At 39.3% G+C, this 12,050-nt stretch overlaps 1 protein-coding gene across 4 annotated transcripts in view; it reads right to left on the bottom strand.

Annotated features, from left to right (window-relative positions):
* The window catches only part of BIRC6 (baculoviral IAP repeat containing 6), a gene marked incomplete at both ends in the record, with an annotated part of 235,428 nt that overhangs the window by 45,804 nt on the left and 177,574 nt on the right, over nucleotides 1–12,050 (bottom strand). For all 4 annotated transcript variants that reach the window (XM_080711761.1, XM_080711762.1, XM_080711763.1 and 1 more), the window contains 5 exons: nucleotides 2,266–2,566; nucleotides 4,534–4,730; nucleotides 7,226–7,399; nucleotides 9,235–9,402; nucleotides 10,297–10,428. In XM_080711761.1, the coding sequence (XP_080567887.1) occupies nucleotides 2,266–2,566; nucleotides 4,534–4,730; nucleotides 7,226–7,399; nucleotides 9,235–9,402; nucleotides 10,297–10,428 (972 nt within the window). The remainder of the gene's footprint in view (nucleotides 1–2,265; nucleotides 2,567–4,533; nucleotides 4,731–7,225; nucleotides 7,400–9,234; nucleotides 9,403–10,296; nucleotides 10,429–12,050) is intronic.

Genomic DNA, 12,050 nt, shown 5'->3' with positions numbered 1-12,050 from the left:
GAAGGATAGGAGAGGAAGAAAGCTGAGGTTGTTCAATGAAGGAGCTACATACGAATGTGTGTAATAGTATAAATGTAACATGATTAACCTGGACACTCTCTACTTGGGGGGGAGGAAGTGGAGGGGGAAGGGCAGGAAACACAATCTAAATGTATATCACTTACAATATGTTCCACTTATACATAACTCTTCTTAATTTTTTCTAATATTAAGAAATATTAAGAATGTTAGAAATTAAATAATTTCTAATATTAAGTCTAAATATTGCTATTAGCGTCGACACTTTTTTTTTTGGAGATCTGGGGATGGAACCCAGGGCATTCAATGTCTGAGCTACAGCCCCCTGCCCTATTTTTTATTCTTTGCTTTGAAACCGGGTCTCACTAAGTTGCAAGGGCCTCACTAAGTAGCTGAGGCTGTCCGCAAACTGCGATCCTCTGGTCTCAGCTTCCCGAATGCAAGGATTACAAGCGTGTGCCACCATGCCCAGGTAACTTTTTAAAATAAAATTGTCATATTGTAAGCCAGGTGCAGTGGCACACATTTGTCATCTCAGTACTTAAGAGTTGTGACAGGAAGATCTCAGGTTCACCACCAGCTGTAGCAACTTTTAGTGAGTCTCTGTTTCCAAATAAAATAATAAAATAGGAACCAGCATATAGCTCAGAGGTAGAATGCCTCTGAGAAAATATCATATTGTTACTTTGTTTAATACATGTTAACAAATCTTCACTGCTACTCAAAATAAAATCAAGCTTGTAATCCCCACGCTTGTAATCCCCACGCTTGGGAGGCGGAGACAGGAGGATCCTGCAGGTTTGAAGCCAGCTGCACTGGCTTAAGAGACCCTGTTTCAAAATTAAAAATTTAAAATGGGTCTGGGAGTGTAGCCCTGAGGTAGAAGGGTTTCCAGGAACTCCAGTATCACCCCCCCCCAAAAAAAAATCTCAAGCTCTTTTTGAGGGTCTGGGGATGGAACCCAGGGGTATTCAACATCCTAACTAAACGTCCTGCCCTATTTTTATTCTTTATTTTAAAACAGGGCCTCACTAAGTTGCAGAGGGCCTCACTAAGTAGCTGAAGCTGTCCTCGAACCACAATCATCTGGTCTCAGCTTCCCGAATGCTGGGATTGCAAGCGTGCGCCACTATGCCTGGCTAAGTCTCAAGTTCTTAATAAGGTTTTTTTTTTTTTGATGATCTGTTACCAATAGCACCTTTTAAAGTGAGCTGGCAAGTCTGGCGTGGTAACGGATGCTTGTAGTCCCAGTGCTTGGGAGGCTGAGACAGGAGGATCGGGGAGGCTGAGACAGGAGGATCACACAGGTTCAAAGCCAGACTCAGCTACTGAGTGAGGCTCTCAGCAACTTAGTGAGACCCTGTTTCCAAATAAAATATAAAATAGGTCTGGGAGTGTAGCCCGGAGGTAAAAAGCACCTGAGTTCCACCCCCACTACCATAAAAAAAAAAAAAGAATGAATAAATAGAGCTGTCAATACTGCCATTTGCACAAATTTTCATCAGTTAACTTATCTCCTCTCCTATATTTTGAACTTCTAAACACTGCTCAAAACATTTTTTCTTTCTGAAATAACTCATTCCCACCTAAATGTCTTCTATTCCTCAAGGCCCACAAAAATTACTATGTAGCTTCATTCACCCTTTGTTGCCCTGTGAAAAAATGACCTCATACCTGGGAGCTTCCACAATACTATGCTTGCAGGTAGTCAAGGCTTATTATAACTTGTTAAGTCTGTACATTTATGTAACTCCCTACCGCTAGGACTGGAGACCATTAGCTATAGGACAATAGATCGACCTAAATACTCACTGCATGTTTAAGTCACTCCAGTGATACCCAGCAGTTGTATATGTATTCACTAATTTTTTTTTTCTTGTACTGGGGATGGAACCCAGAGGCTTTCCACCTCCGGCCTACATTTTCAGACCTATTTTTATATTTTATTTGGAAACAGGGTCTCACTAAGTAGCTGAGGCTGGCTTCAAACCTGCACGATCCTCCTGACTCCCAAGTACGGGGATTACAAGTGTGCACCACCATGCCTGGCTCACTAAATATTTTTTAAATAAACAGAAATGAAAGTTCTTTAGAGTTTACTTTATTTAATCTTGAAACTGAACTACCAACAAGCAAATGTCATAGTTTAACTATGAAATAAGTAATAACGAGTAATGATTTGTGTAAATTTACCCAACCTACATATGTATGCATTGATGAATTTTACTAATAATGCTAAACACTCACTTCCTTCTCCATCGTCTGTGACTCCCAATACCAATCGAAGAAGGCACTGGGCATGTTTCCTCTCTTTCAAGAGCACTTCAGCATAGCCCGGAAGACGAAGAAACAATCCAAAAGCAGCCAAAGAATGGGCAGGTATGGGAGACATGGTCTGTACTGCAGACTTGATAGGTGGAGGTTCAGCTGCGATAGTTTCTGGAGCTTCATAAACTAATTCTCCCGACTGCTCAATGGTCACCCACTCAAACTGATCGCTATCCTTCGGCTTTTCCTGAGTGGTAGATGTTACCACTGGAGCACTCACCTAAATGGGAAAAAGAAAAAAAAAAGTTTGGCTATGTTTCAACATCAGGTTCAAATTAAAGACTTCACATCAAATCATCAGGTGCTCCAATACCACACACAAAAAATAAAGATACAAACAAAAACAAAGGCAGGCGTGGTGGGGCACATTTGGGAGACGGAGATAGGGGCATAGTGTCTTGCAAAGAGCCTCAGATACTTAGTGAGACCTGTTGCAACTCGCAGAGACCCTGTTTCAAAACAAAAGACTAAAAAATAGGACTGGGGGTGTAGCTCAGAGGTGCAATGCCCTTGGGTTCCAACCCCAGTGCCGCAAAACAAACAAACAAAAACAACTGTCTAAACATCAGAAAGTACATCATAAGTATGCTGTTGTCTATCCAGTGACTCTAAAGTTATATTTTCTCCTTTGTAATTAAGTATATATAGATGGATTTTGTTTATTTTGGTTCTCGGGATTGAACTCAGAGGCATTCTACTTGAGTTCAATACATACATACATACATACATACATACATACATACATATATACATATTTCTTTATTTTGAAACAGGATCTCTAAGTGGTGAAAGGCCTCACTAAGTAGGTGAGGTTGGCCAGGAACCTGCTATCTCTTGTCTCTGCCTATCAAGTACTGGAATTACAAGTGTGTGCCACCACTCCCGGCTTATTTTTTATTTTGAATTAGGGTTTAACTGAATTGCAGAGGGCCTCCCTACGTTGCTGATGCAGGCTATGAACCTGTGATACTCCTGTTTCAGCCTCCCAAGTACTAAGATTACAAGTGTGCACTACCACACCTGGTTCTTTCTCTTTCTTTCTGGTTGGAGATTGAACACAGGGATGTTCTACCTCTGAGTTATACCTCCAGTCCTATTTTTCTTTGCTTGTTTATTTTGAAAGAGAGTCTTGCTAAGTTGCTGAGGCTGGTTTCCACATGAGGATCATTTTTGTCTCAGCCTTCCAAGTAATAGGATCACAGGCAGACACTAACACGCCCAGCTATTTATAACCCTCAATACCACACACTCCCTTCATTAATTAAGAACACGAAAAGCCAGCAACATTAATGAACATAATAGGCTGAACTCATATTTTTTAAAATTAAACTTGGAAATGGCATAGCACCCAAAAGGGAAATATAAGTTAAAAAGAATAGGCCTGTATTGGGAGCAGCTCACACTATTTTACTCTTCCATTTCCAGTAATAACCATAATTAATATCACATCTAAAAGAAGCATAAGAATGAGAACATTAGTGTAAACATGCAATCAAGATAAATGCAACAGCGATGGGTTGGACAAATGTGCTGTCCTCAACATTTCTCCATTTTTTTTCTTTTCTTTTTTTTGATACTGGGGATGGAACCCAGGGGCATTCTACTTCCGAGGTACACCCCCAGCCCTATTTTTCAGTCTTAATTTTCAAACAGGGTCGCACTGAGTTGCAAAGGGCCTCACTAAATATGTGAGGCTGTCCGTGAACCGCGATCCTCCTATCTCAGCCTCCTGATGCTGGGATTACAAGCGTGCGCCATCTTGCCCAGCTCAAAATTTCCCCATTATTAATTCTCATGAAGCTCTATAAAGGCTGACCTTTGAAACACTTATACAGTGTTCAAAGAGTATAAGGAAAAGGGTACTTTTAAAGGGTTAATGTATGCCGGGCGTAGTGGCGCATGCTTGTAATCCCAGCATTTGGGAGGCTGAGACGGGAGGATCGCAGTTTGCGGACAGCCTCAGCTCTTTAGTGAGGCCCTCTGCAACTCAGTGAGGCCCTGTTTCAAAATAAAGAATAAAAAATAGGGCAGGGGGTATAGCTCGGAGGTCGAATGCCTCTGGGTTCCATCTCCAGACCTGCAAAAAAAAAAAGGGGGGGGGTTAATGTAAATTAAGCTAAAAACAGAAACAAAAACAATAAAAAAGAAAAATGAGAAGATGGTATTGGATTAAGAACTTTGTCTTACCTGTTGAATTACTTCTGGATAGAGCATAGGTAATCTTTCTGCAATAAGAGCCAATCCACCCATTCCTGCAAAAACTTGTAATGGTGACTGAATTGGACAGGTTTCCAGTAAAGATTCATCCAGTATCCCATCCATGCACTCATCACTTGGCGTGAGAGCCTCATCTTCTGCACAGCTACCAAGTAAGTCTCCATGATCTATGCAATAAATTATTAACATTTTCAATAGATAAGATTTATTTTTATAATATACTTTCATTTACAAAATATGGGTGCCTTCTTTCAACACAAGAGCTTATATAAAGAGCATTAGTTACTCAGATGTATTATATTAAGGCTACATAATATAAGAAACTTTTCTGTTTTGGGTACCGTGGATTAAACCCAGAGGCGTCTGGCCTCTGAGCTACAACCCAGCCCTTTTTTCCTGGTGGTACTGGGGATGGAACCCTTTTACCTCCAGGCTACACTCACAGACACATTTTATATATTTTTATTTGGAAATAGGGATTACGAGCGTGTACCACCACACCCGGCAACCCGGCCCTTTTTTACAATTGTTTTTGTTTTGAAACAGGGTCTTGCTAAGTTGCAGAGGATCTTGAACCTATAATCCTCCTTCCTCAGCCACCATCATATCCAGATTACAGTAACCTTTAAATGACTTCAGATACTGCCCTCTATGATCTTTTGTCTCAAAGAATTGTTCATGGACTACCAGCTTGGGCATCACCTGGAACGTACTTGAAATGCAGAATCTCAGGTTCATTCCAGACCCACTGAATCAAAGCCTGTATTTAACTTAGTCCTATCACTGGGGGGGTTAATATTACAGATTGAATGGAGAGGCAGTCTACCTCCAAGCTACATCCCCAGCCCTATTTTTTAATTCTTTATTTTGAAACAGAGCCTCATTAAATAGCTGAGGGTGTCCTCGAACCTGCGCTCCTCCTGTCTCAGTCTCTCCAGTGCTGGGATTACAAGCGTGCGCCACCATGCCCAGCTTCTTGGTTCTGTAAGTAATCTTTAAGTGTATTAAAGTTTGAAACGCAATCTCCTTTAGGGCATAGTTGTAAGTTACATTTTATTTTTTTTTTAAGTCCCTGAAAAAGACTCAACAAATAATATGCATACATTGTGCTTTTAAAATCTTTTTTAAATTTTTCTTTATTTTTTTGTGGTGGTGGTAATACTGGTGATTGAACTCAGGGTGAGCTACACTCCCACCTCTTTTTATTTTTTATTTTTTTTGAAATAGGGCCTCACTAGGTTGCTGAGAGTATCTCTAGTCTTGAACTTGTGATCCGCCTGTATTAGACTCCCATGGACTGGAATTACATACCGGGGCTTACATTATGTTTTAAAGTATCCAATTAGGCCAGGCATGGTGGCGCACACTTGTAATCACTGTAATTGGGAGGTGGAGACAGAAGAATCGCCCTGGTTCAAAACCAGCCTCACTGGCTTAAGAGACCCTTTTTCCAAATAAAAAATATAAAATAGGTCTGGGAATGTAGCCCGGAGGTAGAAGGGTTTCCAAGAACCACAGTACCACCAAAAATAAATAAAAAAATAAAAAAAATTAAAAATAAATAAATATCCAATTAAGGATCTGCAGTGGTGGCTTATAATATAACTGTATTCTCTGCTACTCTGATGGCTAAGGCAAGAGGATCCCAAACTCAATGTCAATCTCAGTAATTTAGCAAGAATGTCTCAAAATAGTAAGTAAAAGGGGGTAGAAATGTAGTTCAGTGGTAGTGTACCACTGTGAACTCAGTGGCTAAAAGGAAAAAAAAAGTATCCAATTAGGAAACACTGAATAATGTAAAATTTTCTCTAACTGAAAACTAAAAACTTTAACAACTGGTATAACTTTGATTTACTTGCTAGGAAACTAAAACTTTAGTAAGTTCAATACATAACCAGATGTTATAAACTTTTTTTTTGGTGTGGTCCTGGAGATGGAAATACCACTCAATAGAAATGATCATCAAATGGTACAATGGGATCCTGACTTCAACCATGAAGTGACAACTCACATATTTCTCAACTAAGTTAAATCACATGTGCTCATACAGAAGGGAGGAGATAAGAGGAATTAACACAACTTTCAAATAAAATAATGGCGGTTTCTTAATATTTACAAATAACTCAGCTGAAAGAAAAACACTGTTAAGGTGACATAATGGAAACAAGTCAATTCAGTAATTGGCTGTATAAACACCGGGCTTGTGTATGAGAGACAATTTTTTTTTTTGGTGCTGCAGATTGAAACCAGGGGTATTCTACCTTAGAGCCACACTGTCAACCCTATCTTTTCTTCTTCTTCTTCTTTTTTTTTTTTTGACAGTTGCTGAAGATAAAGAAGTTTATTAAAAGACAGAAATACAGAAAATAGAAATACAAAAACAGAAAAACAGAAAAAGAGGAAAAGATAGAAATACAGGAGATAGAAATACAGCTCCATACCAGACTGGCATGGAGGGGTGACTCGAATGAGTACACCCCTATCTTTTTTTCTTTATTTTGAAACAAGGTGTCACTAAGTGGCAGAGGGCCTCACAAGGTAGGTGAGGCTGGCCTCCAACTTTCAATCCTCCTGTCTCTGCCTCCCACATACTGGGATTACAAACTTGTGCCACCATGTCTGGCTTAGAGGCAGAAATTTTAAAGTAATATAAAGCACCTACCTTTTTCAGGGTGTAGTCTTTTAAAAGAATCCGTTTTTGATAGACTTGGGTCTGTGATAACTCTTGATCCCAATTTAACAGTCAGATCTATTGAACGGTAACCTTGAGGAAGTTTTCGGTCATAGAGGAGAGTTAAAAGCTGGGCAAGTGTCATTTCAGCTGGCAAAGGCTGACCTAAAAATGATACAATTCAGTTAAACTGTAATCCAAAAGGGAGACATTTATTTAGATTGATTTACTCAATTTCACATTATTTCTCTAGACAACAAGCAAGAGTTTGATTCTAATACCAACACTGAAAGGATTTAAAAATTGCTGTGAAAGCCAGGTGTGGTGGCGCACACAGGGAGGCTGAGACAGGAGGACCGCACAGGTTCCAAGCCAGCCTCAGCTACTGAGTGAGGCTCTCAGGAACTTAGTGACCCTGTTTCCAAATAAAGTATAAAATAGGTCTGGAAGTATAGCCCAGAGGTAGAAAAGCCCCTGGTAGAAAAGCCCCTGGGTTCCCTGGGATCCACCCTCAGTAACACACACACACACACACACACACACACACACACAGCTGCAAAATCTACAAAAATTGAATTTACCTTTAGACATGTTTGAACAATGTCTAAAGTAGAACATCATGAGCAAAATAAAAACAAAGAGACAGACATTCTAAAAAATTTATGGTTGAGTTTTGATGTGGAGGCACATGCCTATAATCCTGGTACTTGGGAGACTGAGACAGGGGAATTGCAGGTTTGAGAACAGCCTCAGCAACTTAGTGAGTGAGGCCTTCTGCAACTTGTTTTAAAATAAAAAAATAAAAAAGGGCTGGGGGTGTAGCTCAGAGGTAGAATGCCTCTGGATTCCATCCCTAGTATCACACACAAAAAATAAATAATAATAATAATAATAATAATAATAATAATAATAATAAATAAAATAAATAAATTTAGGGCTGGTAACTTTTTCACAAAGAGCCAGATTACAAATATGGCCTATTGCAACTATTAATTCAATGTTTTAGCAGAAAAATAACTAAGGATAACACATTAATAAATGGGCATAACTGTAATCTAATAAATGTTTATAAAAGAGGCATCCAACCCACAAATCACAATTTGTTGACCTCGGCTATGAATGATAATGTTAAGCTGAAGAGGAAATATTTAGTGGCAGCTTGACTGTGATAGTGCACAACAATGGTGATAAAATGGTGTTACTTTGCTAAAGTAACATATATTGCTCAACACATCTGTTTTAGCTGAGAAGAATATACTGTTGCCCAGTGACGTATCTAAGAATCCACTACAAGAACTAAATTTTGCTTCACATTGCTTTCTATATGACTGATTTTATAACACACCAACAGCAAAGGTTAGAAAGCCAGTAAAGTCAAAGTATGTTTAACTTGATGGGGTTAAAAAGGACATATCGTAAACCATCCCCCTAAGAGCGGGGTGGTGCTCGCTTGTAATCCCAGTACCTGGGAAGCTGAGACAGGAGGATCATAGATTTGCGGCCAGCCTCAGCTACTTAATGAGGCTGTCAGCGACTTAGTGAGACCCTGTTTCAAAATAAAAAGAATAAAAGAAACAGGGCTGGGGGTGTAGATTGAAGGCAGAATGCCCCTGAACTCCATCCCTACTACCGCAAACAAAACAAAACACAAAAAACCATCCCTCTGCATTGTGGTACCTCCAGATTCTACCACTGAGCTATCACCCAGATCTATTTCTCTATTCATTTCCTTATAAAAGGGTTTCCCTAAATTGAGGATGGCCTTGAAGTCATGATCCTCCTGTCTCAGCCTCTCAAGTACTGGGATTACAGAAGTTCACCACCACTCCTGGTTTACTGTACCCTTTTTCTTCTTTCTTTTCTTGAAAGAATTGTATGGAAAGTCTCATTATTTCATTACAAAAACCTGATAAAAATAATTCTGTTGATTACACATGTGGGTTTCTATAGTTGGAAGAATATTAAAGTTTGCTTTCATGTTTATCCATTTGGAATATTACCTGCCAAGAGCTTGTGAAATAGATGAAACACTGGGACAGTAATTATTTTGCTGGCAGTATCTGCACCTGAGGAAGTAGCTCCTATTTTATCAGGTATTGTCCTCCCCCTCCTAGACGGTGGACGAGGTGGTGTAGCTGAAACAGCACGTTTAGATTGGGATTTCAGTCCTAAAAGAAAATAATAAGAATCTATGTAGGAGAACACCAAAATAAAATTGTGTTTCTAAAAATTTTAATAAAAACCATATTCCTAGCTAAGTAAAAATATAGGAATGTTTCTTTTAATCCAATAGCTAATCTCCTAATTCTATTTTAACTTTGGGGCATACTACAAATATCTTCGTTATTTATAACTATTTCCAATAAAGTAAAAAATACTGTTAGCTTTCATAATCTATGCGGTGCAGATGACTCTTAATGTAGTAGAATGCAGCTTTGTAGTAATATGGGTAAGAAATCCTAGGTTAGTTTTCTTCTGAAGCAGGGTAAATACACCACTAGGGGTTTCCTACTCAAAGAGTAAACTAATGCTGCACCTTCTGGTGTGCACTACAACCAGCTCACTTACATTAAAGACTCTCTGAAATTATCAGTTACCCTTGCTAATTTTCATCTTCCTTAATTTAATGCTAAGAATGAGTATTTAACTTATTTTTAGTTGTACTTTCTATTTTTATGTGATGAACATATTGTAAGTGAAAACTAGTACCTTTTCTTTTTTATTAAAAAAAGAAATTATATAAAATTCTGGAACTTCTTGGACTTGAACGGGTAGGACTCACCCTGAGATAAGGGTACAATATCAACTTTCAATGGAATATCTAAGCTAATCATTAATTTCGGCACCTGATGAAATACAATAAGCTTAAGGCATAAAGTAAGCTTAATAATTCCCCTGCCAAAGAATAACAGACTTCTGGTAAAATATTTTCTAACAAGTAATAAGAGTTTAAGCCAGCTTTTTACACTAATATATTTTATCATAAGAAATCCCTACAAATACAAACCATTTTATCTTATAGAAACCCAAACAAAATAAAGAATATAAAGTGGAAAGCATACCAGAGGCAACAACAACACTGTAATTGTCCTGAAATCCATTTTCCGCCTTAACTTTTTCTTTCTCTTCATGGTTTTTCTTTTCTTTGTCATCTTTTTGTTCACTAATTAGTTTAGCTGTGATACTCGGAGTATCTGTAAGAAAATATTATCTAAACTATTGCTTTTCCAAAGTATTAAGAAGGGAAGCAATAGATATTTCAGAAGATTAAAGCAAGAATTTAGATGAAATGTTTTAAGTTAAAAAGCCTTATGTTCAGTATTTAATGACAACAATGCAAAGAACTCATTACTGGTTTAAAGCAAGGCCAAGTTCTGAGACCTGGCCTCTCCTGGTCCACCTTGGCCAATCAGTGAAAAGGACATTCCCCGCTGACCCCAGCCCAAACACCTGGCCACACGGCCCCTCCTCCCCATGGGACCCCAGCCAATTAGTTCAAAAGGCATTTATCCTAGACTATTAGCCCCAACACATAACACCAGCTGGTTTATAACGCTGACCCCGGCCCGTTCTCTCTCTTTCCCTTTGTTTCTTCCGTTCATGTCAGCCACTTCCCCAATAAATCTCTTGGCTATGAGGAGGTCTCTGATGTGGTCAAACTTAATTTTGCCTTTCAGGTTCCATTCCCAGTGTAACCACACACACAAAGAAATAAAAATAAAAGTAAACAAAAAACCAAAGATAGCTATTACTATCTAAATTAATATCCTTTCATTACACTGGCTAAACCCGGCATGGTGGTGTACTCTTCTAATCCCAGTACTTGGGAGGCTGAGACAGGAGGATCACGCAGGTTCAAAACCAGCCTCACAGCCGGGCGTGGTGGCGCACGCTTGTAATCCCCGCACTTGGGAGGCAGAGACAGGAGGATCGCGCAGGTTCGAAGCTAGCCGCGCGCGCTGGCTTAGGAGACCCTGTTTCCAAATAAAAATGTAAAAATAGGTCTGGGAGTGTAGCCCAGAGATAGAAGGGCTTCCAGGAACCCCAGTACCACTTAGTGAGGCTCTCAGTAACTCAGTGACACCCTGTTTCCAAACAAATATAAAGTAGGTCTGGGAGTGTAGCCCAAAGGTAGAAGGGCCTGGGTTCCAAACCCAGTACCCCCTGCCCAAAAACAAAGCTAAGAGTGTAGCTCACAGGTAGGATGCTCTGGGCTCAATCCCCAGTACTGCGAAAAAGGAGGGTGTCTTTATATAGTGACATGAAATGCAAAGAGTGACTGTTTTGATATTATTAAGATTATTTTTCACAATGTGCTTAGGATTGATATAGATTGTCACCTTAATTCTCTAACTTAACGTAATTATAATCCAAAGTGTTTTATTGTGTTAAAACATTGAAGTAATCACATTAGATGAAAGTATTATTCCTAATATGTCATGTGTGTGTGTTGGTGGTGGTAGTAATGGTGTGTGTGTGTGTGTGTGTGTGTGTGTGTGTGTGTATAGGCGGGTACTGGAGATTGAACCCAAGGGCAATCTGAGCTAAATTCCCAGCCCTATTTTTATTTTGAAACAAGGTATTGTTAGGTTGATGAGTGTTTCATTACTTGCTCAGGCTGTACTTGAACCTCCAAACCTCCTGCCTCAACCTCTCAGGAACTAGGATTACAAGCATGTACCACTACGTCTGTCTCCAACATTTCCTATTTTATAGTTTTTTTTTTTTTTTGGTGGTACTGGGGTTCCTGGAAGCCCTTCTACCTCTGGGCTACACTCCCAGACCTATTTTATATTTTTGAAACAGGGTCTCTTAC

Source organism: Muscardinus avellanarius (assembly GCF_963383645.1).
Source record: "Muscardinus avellanarius genome assembly, chromosome: 15".
Classification (NCBI taxonomy): Eukaryota; Metazoa; Chordata; class Mammalia; order Rodentia; family Gliridae; genus Muscardinus; species Muscardinus avellanarius.
This window is presented reverse-complemented; position numbering and strand designations above follow the sequence as displayed.